The sequence below is a fragment of the Neofelis nebulosa genome, chromosome 1 (genome assembly GCF_028018385.1).
Source record: "Neofelis nebulosa isolate mNeoNeb1 chromosome 1, mNeoNeb1.pri, whole genome shotgun sequence".
In the NCBI taxonomy this organism is placed as follows: domain Eukaryota; kingdom Metazoa; phylum Chordata; class Mammalia; order Carnivora; family Felidae; genus Neofelis; species Neofelis nebulosa.
Window position 1 is genome coordinate 93,279,752 of NC_080782.1, and position 16,519 is coordinate 93,296,270.

At 36.3% G+C, this 16,519-nt stretch overlaps 1 protein-coding gene across 5 annotated transcripts in view; it reads right to left on the reverse strand.

Annotated features, from left to right (window-relative positions):
- VCAN (versican) overlaps positions 1-16,519 on the reverse strand; it is a 120,212-nt gene that overhangs the window by 93,648 nt on the left and 10,045 nt on the right. For all 5 annotated transcript variants that reach the window (XM_058727877.1, XM_058727896.1, XM_058727867.1 and 2 more), the window contains exons 2-5: positions 14,393-14,468; positions 9,279-9,656; positions 5,953-6,127; positions 5,740-5,867 (exon numbers count right to left, since the gene is read on the reverse strand). In XM_058727877.1, coding sequence (XP_058583860.1) covers positions 5,740-5,867; positions 5,953-6,127; positions 9,279-9,656; positions 14,393-14,462 — 751 coding nt within the window. In that variant the 5' untranslated portion in view covers positions 14,463-14,468. The remainder of the gene's footprint in view (positions 1-5,739; positions 5,868-5,952; positions 6,128-9,278; positions 9,657-14,392; positions 14,469-16,519) is intronic.

Below are 16,519 nucleotides of genomic sequence, written 5' to 3' on the forward strand. Positions count from 1 at the left end.
AATAAGTTTGGATTGGTTGTTCTCCAGCCAGGTTGGGGGGCTTCATAGATCATGCAGAGTTTATACTTGAGGAGGAAGAGGACAGAAAATTCACTACACGATGCTGAGTACAAGACTAGCATAGGAAGAACATGGCCATGGTGTTTGAGTACTTTGATGGTCATCAAACAGGCCCCTTGAAGATCTGCTAAAGGCATAGGGATTATTTGTGAGAGCCAATTAGATACAGGAATAATTTCACAAACTAGAAATAGGAGTATGGAATTCAGAAGAAAATTCAGGCCTAAACATGCAAAACTAGAAACTAACATCTTCATTTTCACTTGTTATTTTGGTGTACTTTTGTGCCTCATTCATCCTACAAGGAATATTTTATCTACAATAGAACAAATGTGAAATTAAATTAATGAGGAAATTGTAGCAACGAAAATTTGGGAACCAACTAGAATAATGCTAAAGCCTAGAGAAGCATGAAGTTATTCAAGGGGGAAGTGCAAAGCACAGCGAGTCGAGTGAGCACTTCTGGTTTGGAGGTTAATTCAAGAATTCATACATTTATTCAACTCTGTCTATGGAGTCCCTACTATGTGCCAAGGACATAGTGGGGATATACATGGTTCCTTTCCTCCCAGAAGTCACAGTCTTACAGGAGAGAGAGAGGCATAAGCAAACATCGTGGGGGTGGAGGTGCTTATAGTCATACACTCAAGGTTTAGAGATATAAGGGTGATCAAGGTCAACTAGGACTTAGGAAGCAGATATGAGATTAAGGAGAGAGTCCATAAAAATGAAAGAGAACGTGAAATGTGAAAGACACATCAAAGTGCTGGGAACCTTGTGTGGAAGCCAGGAAATCAGAGTGGTAGGGTAATAGTTATTTCAGGTAAAATAATAGCCAAATGGTAGGATTACAAAGAAAACATAGGCCATAGAAGGACAAGATGTAAGTCCCCAAGCAAGAAGATCGTAGGTCAATAATTTGTTGAATGTATGGTTGAGACTGGAAGCATTGACTCAATTGCAAGGAAATTAAGTGGGGTCAACCTTGAAAATGAAAGCAGTTTGACCTCACCTACAACCCTATGATTTATCTGCAAGGAAAATTAAACACCTTTATAAAAGGAAACTTTTCTTACAAGGACCTGCTACCATAAAGAAATCAAATAAACAGTCGATCTATTAATTTTATTAAAAAGCAAGCAAAGATTCCTTAAGTGGTTGAGTGGGGTTTTTAGATGAAATATTTACATTGTACTCCATTGTTTCAAACTGCCAATCTTCAGCACAGAAATGCATTAATTCACAAAGCACTTTCAGAATTATTTAAATCTCCCACTAGCAAAGTAGACGTGTTTATGCGCCCATGACCTTCTGTGGGGAATCATATACCAGATTAATTCCTGAACACTGTGACTTAAGAAGCTAAAGTTCTAATCAGAGAATACTTGTTGTAAACAATTTAAGAGGAATAACATAGGAATTCTTTTTGCCACTGTACTAATTTTAATTCTTCACTAATGTTCAAGCAACTTATCATATTCAAAATGACTTGACATGAAAGTCACCCTTCTTCATAAAGTGACCCATTCCAGTTATTTTCTATATACCTCAAAGTACCATGGCTCTGACTTTGACAGAGCATTGCACTCAGAACATCTTAGGAAAATTCTAGTTTTAAGAAACTTCCAGAGAAGAAATTTTATAGTCTGTGAGGATTATTTCTGTATTTAGCAGTATTCATTGTCAGAAAATAATGTCCTTATAGTGAACCTAATTCACAGAGTTGCAAACTTTTTATTTTTTTTATGTTATAAAAAGAGCACACGAGCAGGGGAGAGTGGCAGGGCAGGGAGGAGAGAGAGAGAGAAAGAGAGAATGTTAAGCAGGGTCTAAGGTCAGGGTGGAGCCCAACATGGGGCTTGATCCTACTACCCTGGGATCATGAATCCAGCCACAATCAAGAATCAGATGCTTAACCTCCTGAGCCACTCGGGTGCGTCTAAAGTTGCCATTTTAAAGTCATTTCTTCTTTTTATGAATTCAGTGGAAATAAAGAACATTTTGTATATCCATAAGCTATTATTTCTTGAGCACTTACTTTGTGACACACACTGTGATAAAAGCTTTACACACTAACTCACTTTATCTTCATACCATGATTAAAAGGTAAGTATTCTCATGGTCTCCATTTCAGAGAAGAAACTGAAACAGAGGTGAACTCTCGTTCAGGATCTCACAACTAGTAAGTGATAGAGCTGGGATGAAGTGGAGGTCCTTCCCGTTCCTTTTTTTTTTTAATCTTTACTTATTTTTAAAAGACAGAGAGACAGAGTGCAAGTGGGGGAGGAAGAGAAAGAGAGGGAGACACAGTATCCAAAGCAGGCTCCAGGTTCTGAACTGTCAGCACAGAGTCTGATGAGGGGCTCAAACCCATGAACTGTGAGTGCATGACCTGAGCCTAAGGCGTACACTTAACCAACTGAGCCACCCAGGTGCACCCCTGTTCTTTTATTACGAGGACCTTAACTACCTCCCAAGACTGCTCTCTCAGCATTCTAGATAACTCTAATCATTTACTTGATTTTCTGAACTGTATAATCATCTCAACTCTATTCTAAAGCCTCTCAAAGTTTTCCAAACCTACATTTCCAGGAAACACAAATTAAACTTCCTAATAAGGAACCCTCTCAATGTTTCCAAATCTATTTCACCAGGAAACACAGATTAAACTTCCTAACAGATTGTTTTGTGGATCTTAATTTCTAGATTTCCTACTTTAGAATCTTAATTCCATTAATTTCTTAGTAACAGTGTTCTGTTATCGAATCATGGCTAATAAGCCAACACAGTGTCTAGACCATTTCCAAGAACACAACTAATACTGGAATCCTTGCTCATGGATATAGCTAATATAATTGCTATTTTATATTTACAAGGTTTTTTAAGAAATAGAATTGAATATTATGTTCATATGTATAAGTGTGCTACAATCATCTTAGAGTAAGACCCAGAATAGTTTCTTCTCCCCCACATAAACTGGATAGAATAGAGTATACTTATTTGAATTTTTTAAGACATACATACATCAGAATGAATGTGAATTACAAAACAAGAAGAAAAAAAGAGGATTGACAATCCATCAACTAAATATCTCTCGCTTTGAATGACTAAATTAACACAAAATTAATTATCTTTTTAAATTACACTTCATTTTATACTTAATTGACTTTTTCATTAGACCATCTGGAACAATTTGGCTTCTGATCTAAAGCTCCTGCACCTTAGTTCATTATTGGATGTATGTTCCATCACATGCATTCTGAATACATCAATATCTCTAATTTTTACTCCCTCTCGCACATATACTTTGCTGTCAAAAATACAATAAAATATAGGTAGTAATTATGATACCCATGAATATAATAATAAATTTCTCTTACGAGGAATTTTGGCTCACCTTCAAATAATCTTTTATCAATGTGGCAATTGAAACATCAGATGTAACTTTAAAGTCAGCTTTCTACCGAATTTTTATCAATTCAAAGTTTAGCCAATGGTCTTTACTTCAAAGAAAGGCATATACTTCAGTAAAAGAAGGAGAGAGGGGCGCCTGGGTGGCTCAGTCGGTTGAGGGTCCGACTTCAGCTCAGGTCATGATCTCACAGCTTGTGAGTTCAAGCCCTGCGTCAGGCTCTATGATGACAGCTCGGAGCCTGGAGCCTGCTTCAGATTCTGTGCCTCCCTCTCTCTCTGCCCCAACCCATTCAAATTCTTTCTCTGTCTCTCTCAAAAATAAATAGACATTTAAAAAAATTAAAAAAAAAAAAAAAAAAAAAGGAGAGAGACCTTTACCAGAGTGATCTTGTGATCTTCCTCATACATCCTCACTCACAAAAGCCCTCTTTAACCTCCCCCTGCACACCAGTCCAATTTCAGGGCAAGAAGGAAAGTATCAGTGTGTAAAGATTTGCTAATTATTCCAAGGGACAACAAACAAGGAAGAAAAAATTTCTAGAACAATGTCACTGTAAAGATGCTGAATATCCTCCAGAACTGTCAAATTTCTTCTATAAAACAAATAAAAGCTTTATTACTCTGCTGACAGAAATTTCAGCCAGTGCTTGAATTAGTATTTATACTGATTCTTTTGTCTTTCTCTTTCAACTTTGTGTACTAAAACAAAAACATTCAAATTCCACACACACACACACACACACACACACACACACACACATATCCATATTTTGTAATCAAAAGACAGATACTGTATGTTTTCACTCATATGTGGATCCTGAGAAACTTAACAGAAGACCATGGGGGAGCGGAATGGAAAAAAAAAAAAAAGAGTTAGAGATGGAGGGAGCCAAATCATGAGAGACTCTTAAAAACAGAATAAACTGAGGGTTGATGGGGGTGGGAGGGAGAGGAAAGTGGGTAATGGGCATTGAGGAGGGCACCTGTTGGATGAGCACTGGGTGTTGTATGGAAACCAATTTGACAATAAATTATATTTAATATAAAAAATCAGTATACATATAGCATATATAGCATATATATCCATAAAATCCAACCTATGAGATATATGTATCTCATAGGTTGGATTTTGTAGATGTTTTCCCTTTGTCCCTATACAAAAATGGAAATTGTTCAAATCCAAAGTTCTAATTTAGAAAATACATTTACCATTCTTAAATGGTAGTTATAATAAGAATGGTAAGATGCTAGAAAACCACACTTAAGCAGCCTTCTGGTAAGTTGGCCTTCTTATTCAAGTTTAGTCAGGGCATTAGGAAAATATAAACTACTTAGTTTCTAGTTTTCAGTCTCTGAGCTTGTTTATTCAACTCACAGAAACACAGAATCATAGAATTTTAATGTTGGAAGGGACCAGGGAAACTATCTAGTCTAACCTCTTTATTCTACACATAAGAAAGCTGAGATTCTTCTTTTCACATGCACCCATCCAAAATTAAAAGTACAAGCCAATTCAATATTCAATTCACAGAAACTTCTATTCCATGTGTCTTATCGTAAAACTGCATTGTGCCCCCCTGGTGATTTTGCCACTACTGAACTCACACTGGCCTTTAAGAACCTCTGACTCATGCCTAGTGAGAAATGATAGTGCCAAAATCAATCAGACTCAAAACATCTTTGAAGTAAGGTCTATGTCTTACCTGGTTTCATATCCCTAATGACTAACAGAGTACCTATCATACAGTAGGTGGTTTTTTTAACGTGTTGGTTGCTTGAATGAATGTATGATTGCTCTGAATATTAGTGTAGCAAAGTCACCACAAGAAGACGTAAAACATGAGAATCCTTCCTGGGCTAGTTTACACTATTTAGTTGAGCTCTGGGTGTTTATCAGCACTTGGATTCATAGTGGTTTGTCATCACAGCATTTTACCTGAAGTTCTCACAAGAATAGGTACCACCCTTACAGCTTTCTATTCTTAAGGCTCTAAAAGTGTATTGGAAACAGTCCAATAGCAGCATGCCTGAAAGAAAACCTGCCATTAACTAAAGAAATGTCTAACCTGCATAACCATTTGGACACTCCTCCTTCTCTTTCCACTTTAATTTAAGCTTATTTTACCACAATCATACGGTCATTTAAACTAAATGCTGCTGTTTGGAATCCAAACAAGCATGAAAATTTGCTCTATTCCTACGTGCTCCCAGTCCTTCTTCAATTTCCTTAGTTCCAATGAAGTTTTAGAAATTCAAACAACGTACCATCTAGATGGTCCACGTAGCAGTATACGTCGTAAGTTTCATGAGGCGAACGGAATCCATAGGTCCTGACTCCTTCCTTCCCCATCATATCTCCGTAACAGCCTTCCCGGGGAGCCCGGATGGGATATCTGGGGAAATAAAAGACTAGTAAGAAGTACTTTATTCTTACCCTCAAATTAATGAATTACAGCTTGTGACCCCCAGACCTCTCACCTGACGGTCTGATCAGACAGCCAACCTGCATCACACTGTTCAAATCCATCTTCATAGGCGGCATGGAGCTGCTCTGGGGTTGCTATGACTGCCCCAATATCCACACAAGCCTTCTGTGCAGTCTCAAAATTCAGAGTATACCTGCTTGTCGCCGCTCTGTAGTGAAACACAACCCCTGCAAAGAGAGCCACAAGCAATTACTGGCATGTTCAAATATCCCACCATAATTTGCAAAGTTTCTCACTGATGTAATACAACAAATTAATTGCTCCCATGGTAATAACACCATGGTGATACTTTATTTTCATTTTATGTGGCATTACATAAAGTTATGGTGATGTGAGGAGCCCCAGAAATCCCGTTCACCCAGGTGTCCCATTGTGCTCCATTAGAAAGTTTCTTAACCGGGAATTTTCTACTCTCATGTCAACAATCTAAGAAAAAGATTTAGGCCACTAAAATTCCAAGGGGTGGACAGCTTCTCCAATTACAGGTGGTATTCACATTATCATGGGAACACTGGACAACTAAACAGAGTAGGTCCTGCAGGAGATAAAGAGTTAAGGGGGCCATGAGGTCAACTTGCCCTATTTTACCCAGGCCCAACTGAATAGAAGCACATGGAACATTCATTAATCCCGCTTCCTCCAAACATAAAACATTGAGATATTTACTTCCAGAAACAATATACTAAGAAGAAAAAGACAATGGACTATGTATGAGTGAGAAGGCTTGTTCCAATTACTAATTTGTTCCTTAATCATATACTGAGTTAATCTCCACCCCCCCCACAATAAAGTGTACCTAATATTGCTTATGTTATCTGATATGAAAGTCAAATTAGGCAAAAGTTTTAAAAATGTTGTATAGGCTACTAACTCCCACCCACTGCTTATCATATTCACCATCTGACTAGCATAACTGAGGGTTTCCACTAAGACAAATAAAATGTACGATTTTTATCCCAAAGAAGGCTTAAAGTAAAGTTACCCAGATTCCCCTGAGTTGAAGCCAGGCATCTTGGTACTTGCCTTCAACTCCACTTTGCTGTATGTTAGGAGTTGCATAGTCTAGTGGTTCTAGAGCTGTTCTCCAGGGCTCAAGGAATTGTCAGAGGGCTGAGGGAAGAGTAACTGGGTGGGGATGAGGGTGGGGGTAGGAGTGAGGCTTTGGTCTTCTCCTCTTACTCCAACAAGAGCATCTCCATCTTTAATTGCACTAAATGTGGTGACTCGTTTCTGTAAGACTGCAAAGTGAATCAAGGTAAGGGGCCTGGGAAGTCACTAGAAAATAAAAGTTGGGGCAACTGGGTCTTATGGATGAGATTTTATTAGGGGTCAAATTGCCTAAGACCACTTTTTTTGTTATGCAGAATGAACTTTGGTTTCCAAGATATCTTCCACTGTCTTTTTATTCCTAGTAATTCCCTTGGGTTGACAACAGTCTATGTCCCACAGTCTGACTTCTAGTTATAAGACTGTCTTCCATATGCCCATCCTTCAAATGTCTCCTTCTTACAAGACAGGTTATGTGCCAATAAAGTAAATACAGGGGAACAGACTAGCCATGTCATAGATGAGCACCTCTGATAAGTGTCAACACAAAAAGACCTGCACAGGCACCGAATAGATGCAATGACAACTAACATTCATTTTCCCATTTCTGACAGTGCAATGAAAAATTCATCAAATGCCTTTCCAAAAATTTGTACCTTTATAGAAATACTCTAAAATCGCCAGGAAGTGTGTATCATACTATCTGGTAAGTATGAGATAGTTTATAATGATCTCTAAGGCTTAAGCAAGAATTTGAATGGTTTTAAATTAGTCTTATGTCGATCAAAGCTTCCAACAGTCCTCTTGATAATTAAAAATCTTCCATGTGCACTGAAGACTAAGGGGGCACAGAGGGGCCTCCAAGAGCAGGGCAGGGAATATCAGTTGGTATAAGTATCTGCAGTTGTTGGGATAATTTGAAGACCTCATGGGGCTAAGGAGATTAAGTGGAGGATTTTCATTGTTTCGCAGGGGCAAGGGGAAAATCCATTGCTAATTCTTTAATGGTGAAATTAATAAGAAGTTGTTAAATTCCTTTAGAGATTTTAAAAATATATATAAATTTATACATAGTGTGCATATACCACCACTATATATTTATAATTTATTAATAATCTATTTATATAAAATATAAATATAATACACACACAGATTAAAAAAAAATCAGTACAGCAAAACAATCATAGGCTAACTAAAATAAATAATAAAAAGGTTAAAAGACTGAAGAGCCCAGGATATTTAGTGGATGCCTGCACAACATAAAAATAGATTGACAGGAGGCAGTAACAGAATCTGAACATAAAAGAATGTATAGTAAATTAATTCTCTGCATCTGAAATTCAAAGTATTTCCTTTTGGCTACAGAAGAAAGTTTTAATAAAACCCTCTGTATATATTTCTGAAAGGTAAATATTTTATAGGAAAATGGAGGGATGGAAGAAAAATCTGTTCTATCATGTCTGGGTATTAGAATTTTGCTTAATAACTTGCCAAAATACTCTGTTTCCAAGAGCTATGGTATTATGTGTGTACCCAATTAAAGCAATTTTTCTTTGCTTTGTCTCCTAACTTAAATTCAAATGACATACAAACCACCACTGAAAGAGGGCTAAAATGAAAATGCCTCATTGTAAGCCTTAATGTATAACAGTTAGTGTATTGACCTTTAAAACAAAAAATTCACCGAGTTTTATTTTGATCCAATGCAAATGTTTCTTAGGTCCTGGCCTTTCTAAGGCACTGTGACATGTACCATGATACTTATTAAATACCCTATTTCTTCAATGTAAGTTAAGGTAGAATTTATATTTCTTAAAAAGAAACTCAAAGATTTTAATAATTATGCTAGGACAGTGAGAAAAAGGAGAAAAGGTTTGTGTGTGTGTGTGCGCATGTGTGTACACATGTGTGTGTGCATACACACATGTCGTAAAAATTAAAATGTAGATCAGCCTTTACAGTCTTAAAAAGTAATCACAGACAGGTAGGTCAAAGTAAGGAAATAATTAGTTCTTGAACTATTTATCATGTCTTGAGCTATTCATTAATTCCATTATACTGCACTTTCCTGAATCAGTGAAGGTGCTGTGCAAAATGTCACCTTCTTTGACCCTTAAAGAAATAACAGTTCATTTTTGGTGAAAGGCATGAACTGTTGAAATGACTGATGTTTCTTCCACTTGTCCAAACTCCGAACACCATTTACTTCAAGTACTGCTTCACAACACTTCTGAACCAGGTATCATGTCTTACAGATTTGGGAAGCCTTACCGTCCACCGCCAATGATACTGTGTCTTGTGTGTCTTCAATCCCGTACATGACATCGCAGCGGTAGAGGCCCGCATCACTTGCACGCAATTTGACCATGGTGAGCGAGGCATCCCCGACGACCTCGGAATGTGTAGGCACGGACACTCTCCCCTTATAGCCCTGACCAATCTTGATATTCCCATTTTGGGCTACAAGAACAGTAGTCTCCTTCAAATCTTTTCCACTCTTGTCCAATTCAATCTTAGACCATTTGATTCTGAGAAATTCGCTAGAGGTGTTGTAACTGGGTGGTAACGTAGGCATGGTTGAAAAATGACAAGGGAGATTGACTTTTCCAGAGAGGGAGCCCTTAACAGGTGGGCTTTTTTCCACTTTGACTAGGAGAAATAGAAAATACAAAATTAACAGTCCTAAAAAACTCAACCAAGTCTATTAAATAAGTGAGTGGCTAAGAAACCCTTACAAGCGGTTTGGTTACTTTTTCAATAGGTGAGATAATTAGAATGAGTTTATATACAAAGACTAGTATACAGTTTTAACAATGTTTCACAACAAAGATATGGCTTAAAAATGCTCATCTTTATGTACTAAAAATATAGCATTCATTTTAAAATATTTGTAACTTAGAGTTCAATATGTACAAAATAAGTAATAGAATAAGGCATGTATAGCAAGGTAAGCAATTAAGAGCAAAAGGAGACTAGAATTGGTAATGTGGGTAAAAGATTGGACCAATGTTAGGAAGAGCAATTGAAAGAATTTATATCTACCTGTCAGAAGAGGAAAAACATTTAAGATAACTGCCACATTACCTTAGAGGAAATGAAAATAAAATTCAAAGAGGAAGTGAAAATTAAAAAAATATATATATTTCAGTAAACTGGAGCAGGAAGAAGTCTAACACTTGAAGGACCCTCATTTGGTTCAGCGTTTGAACCAAAGGCTTTCATCATAATAACAAATCCAGCTGCAATCACTTTGCAGTGAAACATTACCTCTTAATTATATCCTGTGTGTGGGGGTGGGGGGGGGGGTAGGATTTGGTCTGTTCACCTAACCCCCACCTAAAGTATTAATCTGCAGAATGTCTTTCTGTTTAAGCCCTTAAAATTTTAAGGCGAAAGAATACCTTGAGTGCAATTTAACAGTATCATATGCAAAATAAATGACATTTATTCTTACAGGAATCCATAACGCTTTCCCACCACTTCCTCCCATTTTCCAGTCCTGACTAATTGGCTAGACAATGTGCTGGCAATAACGATAGATAGAAATTATGTTCATACACAAGCAATCCTACTTCATGAAAATATGATGAACAAGTTAAAAGTAGCCTCTAGCTGGAGTGAAATAATAATTCTTAACAAAATGATGTGTATGTAACACTTAGTGTGTTAGTAGTCAAGGTACTGGGAACATATATCTCAATACAGACATGTATCAGAAATGATATAGCTGTCAACATAGCACTGTGGATAAGTCATTTTGAAAATTTCAGGAAGATATGGAGATACTATGCACTTTAAGAAAAAAAATGCTCTTTATTGTTAAAGATTGAAATTTAACTTCTTAAAGGCTGGACTATAAAATCTCTCATATGATACAAATAAATCTAAAATAACCAATACAGTATTATATTTACTGTATTTATGATAGAAATCAGTCATATATTTCTAATTTATAGTGGACACAGCTGTCATACATTTCTTTATCATCTTACTAATCTATATATAACTTGCCCCAAAACAGGATTTAAGGCACTTAACAAAATTAAATAAAAATACACTATTAACTGCACTAAGTTAGTCTTTTAAATGTTACTAAGATCATAATCACCTTTAAATACAGTATCAAGGGAATAATTCCATTCTATTAAATTCTTGGCTTATAAAATAAATTGTCTTACTTAAAGCTCACCCTCACAGTGAAACTAGTCCAATTTCTTACTAAGGATGCTCCACTGCGAGGAAGTGACATTTAAGATCCTAGCTGCCTGCTGACAGACCTGGGCCAGAACACAAGTCTCCCCACAACTAATCAAGGAATCTTTCAACTTTGGTACTTATGGGGTTCTTCCTCTGTCCCTAAATTAGTGTTAGTTCCTTTGCAGAGTCTACACCCACTCTATTTCCATCTCATCCTATTTCTTAAATTGTTATCTGCACGGACAGCAGTTAGCAACTTGATCTTTTAAATAAATCTATAAAGTCCACAGGGGACTCCCTACCTTATTTATAATCCCTTGATTTGGCCCCCATTAGGAAGATGATGACAATACAAAGGTTGTTTGTTTGGTTTTTTTTGCCAAGAATAGGAGTTCTGAGAAGGAAAGGGCTAAGTATTCTATGATCTAAAAATCTCCATTTATGCTATGTTCTAGGAAAGCTCATTTCCTTCCTAAAGAATTATTTAGATGATTAACATTACCACAAAGTATTGGTTTTTTAATGAAAAAAAAAAACAGCTTTACCATCAACCTCAATTATGATATAAATTATGAGATTCTTTATCATCTCCTTAAAAATGAGTTTAAGATAAGTGACATCCAATTCCTTAATATTTATTACTAAGCTATCATTCTTTTCACAATTTTAGATGTGTAGAGGCAGATATGAGATGGAATCCAATGTATCCAATTGGAAGGTTTCTAAAACTCCAAGTATTGCTCAGTAACTGTGCTGTTATGTAAAAAGATATTGGAACAAAATGATCTCAAAAGGCAAATTACCCAAGGGTTATTTATTGTTCTAGATGTTTACAGATACAAGGAAATCAAAAGCTTTGTTCAGATATAAATATATATTCATGTAGAATCTAGTCTTAACAACAGGATTAACAAAAAGCTGTGTGGTCAAGTCTTTTGTGTATAAAATCTTGAGTCTTAATGCACTGGGTCATAAGAACTAAGCTCACTAAATCTAAATATTTTAAGGAAGAAACTAAGTAGTTCAGAGAATAATGTTTACAGACTATACATGTTTTTTTTTTAATGCTACCTGTAAGAACTTGTCTGAAACTGTGAACAATGCAAGTAGTAAAAAACGAAAATTAACACAAAGTTCACTGTTCCCACACATGGTTTGTGGTCTATATGAGTAGCGTAAGGGAGAAATCTCTAAATAACGAATGATCAATTGCCTTTCATTCTCTGTCGGTAAATTCTGTGGAGAAGAATGACATAAATTCCATCTATACAATTTGACCACACACCCACACACACACACACACACACACACCCCTTGGCCAAATAAATGTCAGATTGAAAATATGAGAATTTATTACTCTCTAGGGTGATAAATTTCACTCTGTTGTTCATTCATTTGCTCATGACTGTGCAGAACTCATTTATTAATAGTAGAGGAATATTCAAATAACTAGGTAAGCACTAGATAATCAATAAAATAGGTATTGTTAAAGCACAGAACACTTCATGCATTAAAATAAAGCCAATAACCAGTGGACGAGGTGTTCATTAATGTTAGTTATTGACCTTTTGAGTGCCTAGAAATAAACAGAGAAAAGCTTAAGATGAAAACACTTGTGTTAACTCCTAACAAGTTATTGCTGTGTATCCTACTATAAACTGGCAAATTTGTTTTATTTGGATCTTACGTTTTCAACTTTTGTGCCTCATATGAAAAAATTAAATTCTTCTGAAATTAGTCCCAACTAATTATATCTCTTAATCATGATCACAGATTTACAAAGAACTCGATTCTTGGAATAAAGTGTAATATAGTGGTTCATAGCATGGATGATGGAGCCTGCCTGCCTGGGTTCAACTCCAGGTTCTGTAATTAAACTGCTATATAATCTTCTACATTAGGTAGGCCTCCAAACCTTGTGGTAGTGCAGTTTCTTCATCTGCCAAATGGGGAGAATAGAAGCATCTGCCTCATTGGAGAGTTAAGATTCAATTAACTATGTAAAATACAGAAGACCTGGCATGTAGAAATTATTCAATATTGTTAGCTATTATTACTGTTATAAAATACTGTCAAGGAGCTATATCATAAGTGCTTTTGGTTTTTTCCCCATTGTTTATGTGAGTGCTTTCTTTGCTTTAAGCAGAAAGTCTAAACTCTGTTTTAAGTGTCCCTCAAGTCTCTCCCATTGTTTTCTCCCCTTCTGTTACCACCCATCTAAACCTACAAATAACAAATTTGTTATTCCCCTTCTGTTACTGCCCATCTAAACCAACTCTCTTTCTATATTTCCTTTTTGTGTTCTCCCTTGTTACTGGGTGCTATTGTCCTTCCCTGTCTGTGACCTTCACCTGTATTTCCTGACTACACTGAAGGAAATAGCGCTTGGGCTGTTAACAGATTGGTGGAGCCTAAACTCTGACAGCCATCTTGGTCATTCATATCTCAGTTTAAATGTTACTTTCTCAAAGAGGCCATCCCACCTTCCCCCTACTCAGGCACTTCTTTATCATATTACTAAGCTTTATTTTCATCAATCTGAAAATACCTGGGTTATTAGTTTATTTGTTTGTTGCCTATATCATATAACTAGGAGATTAAGTTTAATGAAATAGAGAAAGAAGAAAAGAAGAGAATAGAAAAGGAAGGGAAAGAAGGAAAGGAAAGGAAAGGAAAGGAAAGGAAAGGAAAGGAAAGGAAAGGAAAGGAAAGGAAAGGAAAAGAAAGGAAAAGAAAGGAAAAGAAAGGAAAAGAAAGGAAAGGAAAAGGTAATATATGTGGAGGGTAAAATCCTGGCTGTAAGCCTGCTCTTTATCTTTTTGACTCTTCTCACACTCTAGCCTCCTGAGGGTTTGATAGTCTTTCTTTATAGGAAAGGCTTTGAGTATATTGAAGATGACAGATTTTTAAAAATATGTATATATGAGCACTTTTGCAATCTGAAAGTAATCTGGGAATTTATTGAAAACCCACTTGCTTCTTTAGCATCCTGTTCATTATTTCATTTTATTTAAAGCCATTTATTAAATGAAAAATAATATTATTTCAGCTGAAAGTGTTCAGCACTATAAATCACTAAATAGATCAAAAACTAATTCTTTATTCTATTGACTCCATATGGCCATTCTGTGCTCTAGCACTTAAATTTTTATTTCACTAAACGCCAAAAAAACTTAAACCACACTCACCTTTATGTAGTGCATGGGTTGCTATTAAGGTAGAGCACATCCATAAGATGCTCTTTATATTGATCAACATCTTGTCCTGGAAATGAAGAAAAACACAAAGGAAATCATAAGCATTCAGGTTTGCGGTGGGCCATAAGTCAACATGCTATTTTGTGCATTGTATATAGTAAGAGTATAAGGTACAGCTCCTCTTAGATTGTAGAAACAGGAGAGAATTCGTAATAGGAAAAGTCATCCCAACACTTTAATTATTAGTTCGACTCTCACCCAATGCAGTAGTTACCAAAATAATCCCAAAACCCAGTTTGGGAACATATAACAATATGGATGTGTGGGACAACCGCAACCCGGTGGGCTGGAGAAAGAACAATAAAGACCACAGCCGAAGTAACTAGTGGCTAGGAATGGGCACAAAGAGGGAGAGGTGACCACAATGTCTATTTAGAAACAGGAAGCTGGTCACAGATGGAGCAAAAGAAGATGGGGAACCAATAGGGAGAGATGTTGAAAGAAAAGGATTCATATCAAATGTGAGGTGGGAAAGAACATGGTGGTGGCTCATGCACATGCTATCAAAACAGGCAATAAGGACTTCAGCAGGCTTTTTAAAGCACAGACTCAATTTAGTTTCTAGGAGGCTGAACAAACAAAACAAATGTATTATAAGGAGCTGTTAATTACAAAAAGACCAGGGCTTGCCATGAGTTTTAAAGCAGTTCCAACAGTTCTAAAGTCTGAAGGGTGAAAAAAAATAAAGAAAACACTCTGTTCTGAGAGTCAAGAAACCTTGCCCTGGTTTTGCCATTAATTTATTGTGAGGCTTTGGGGAAGACATTTAACAGTCTGGGTCTCAGAATGGTCCCTTCCAGCTTAAATTTCTATGGAGCTGTAATTATGAGGCGGATAAGTACCAGTGTTGGGGACCATCTGGAAAGCAAAGAGCCAATCTCAGAAGAACTGCAGATTACTTGATCCCCAGGGTTCTTCCCTCCTTAGCTGCATTTAGAACTATTCTATAACAGGCACTCTTGGTTGGGTACTCAGTAGCCATTCTTCTTTCTCCTTTCCAACAATACTCTGATTCCATTCTAGTATCTATCCTCTTTTACACAGCCATACACTTTAGAGGAGCCTGGGTCAAACCCAGCCAAAGGGAATGATGCTGATTATCCTAAGTCAGTCACACTGCTCCCTTTCATTTTGCCAACGATTGGTTTTGGAATGAGTACATGATACAGTTTTTAACTAATGAGATGTGAGGGGATCTCAGCAGGATAGACGGGATGCTCCTGGGAAAGGTATATTCACCTTAAGAACAGGAAAAAAAGAAAGAGGTGGTTGCTTTTCTTCAGGGAATACTGTCACAATAGGTTACTTCTTCTCAAACTGGTGTAGCCTTCTTATGTCCATGAGTGTATAAGATAGCCTCTGGCGACAAAGCTGAGAAAGAATCAGGACAGCTAGGTCTTAAGCCCTCAAACATTAGGACAGAGTAAGCTGTCTCTCTGAACTTCTTTTTAAATGAAATAAATTCCTTTATTACATAAACCCAATAAAATCAGGGATTTTTGTTACTTGTAGCTGAAGGCATCATAACACATTTGAAATAATGTCCTAAATAACTTCCTAATATCCTCCTTAGAACATATATAAATTCAATATGAGTTAGGAAACCTAGACTGAAAAGACGTAAATGCTGTAAAATCCAAGTCCAATTTGAGTTCAAGTTTAATTTCATAATTATGACAGCTACTCCTTTTTCTTGCTATTCGTTTCCCTTTAATTGCTTTATTTTATATATTGTGAAATAAGCATTGGAACCTCTCTATAACAAAATCCTAAAGAGCATCTTTTAAACCTAATAAATTATATATATATATATATATATATATATATATATACATATATTTCCCATCTATGTAGGCCATTTGACAACTCACAATGAAAAGCATACAGTTGATAATCCTTGCTACAGATGATTAATCTTGATAATTAAGTTTATTATTTATCATATAATTAATGGAATATGTAGTAGACACTATTAAACACTAACTGCAAAATTTAGTTTCTACATTTCCATAGTTCTTATAAGCTACCATAGCAAGCAGAAAGTATTCACTTGTGTTT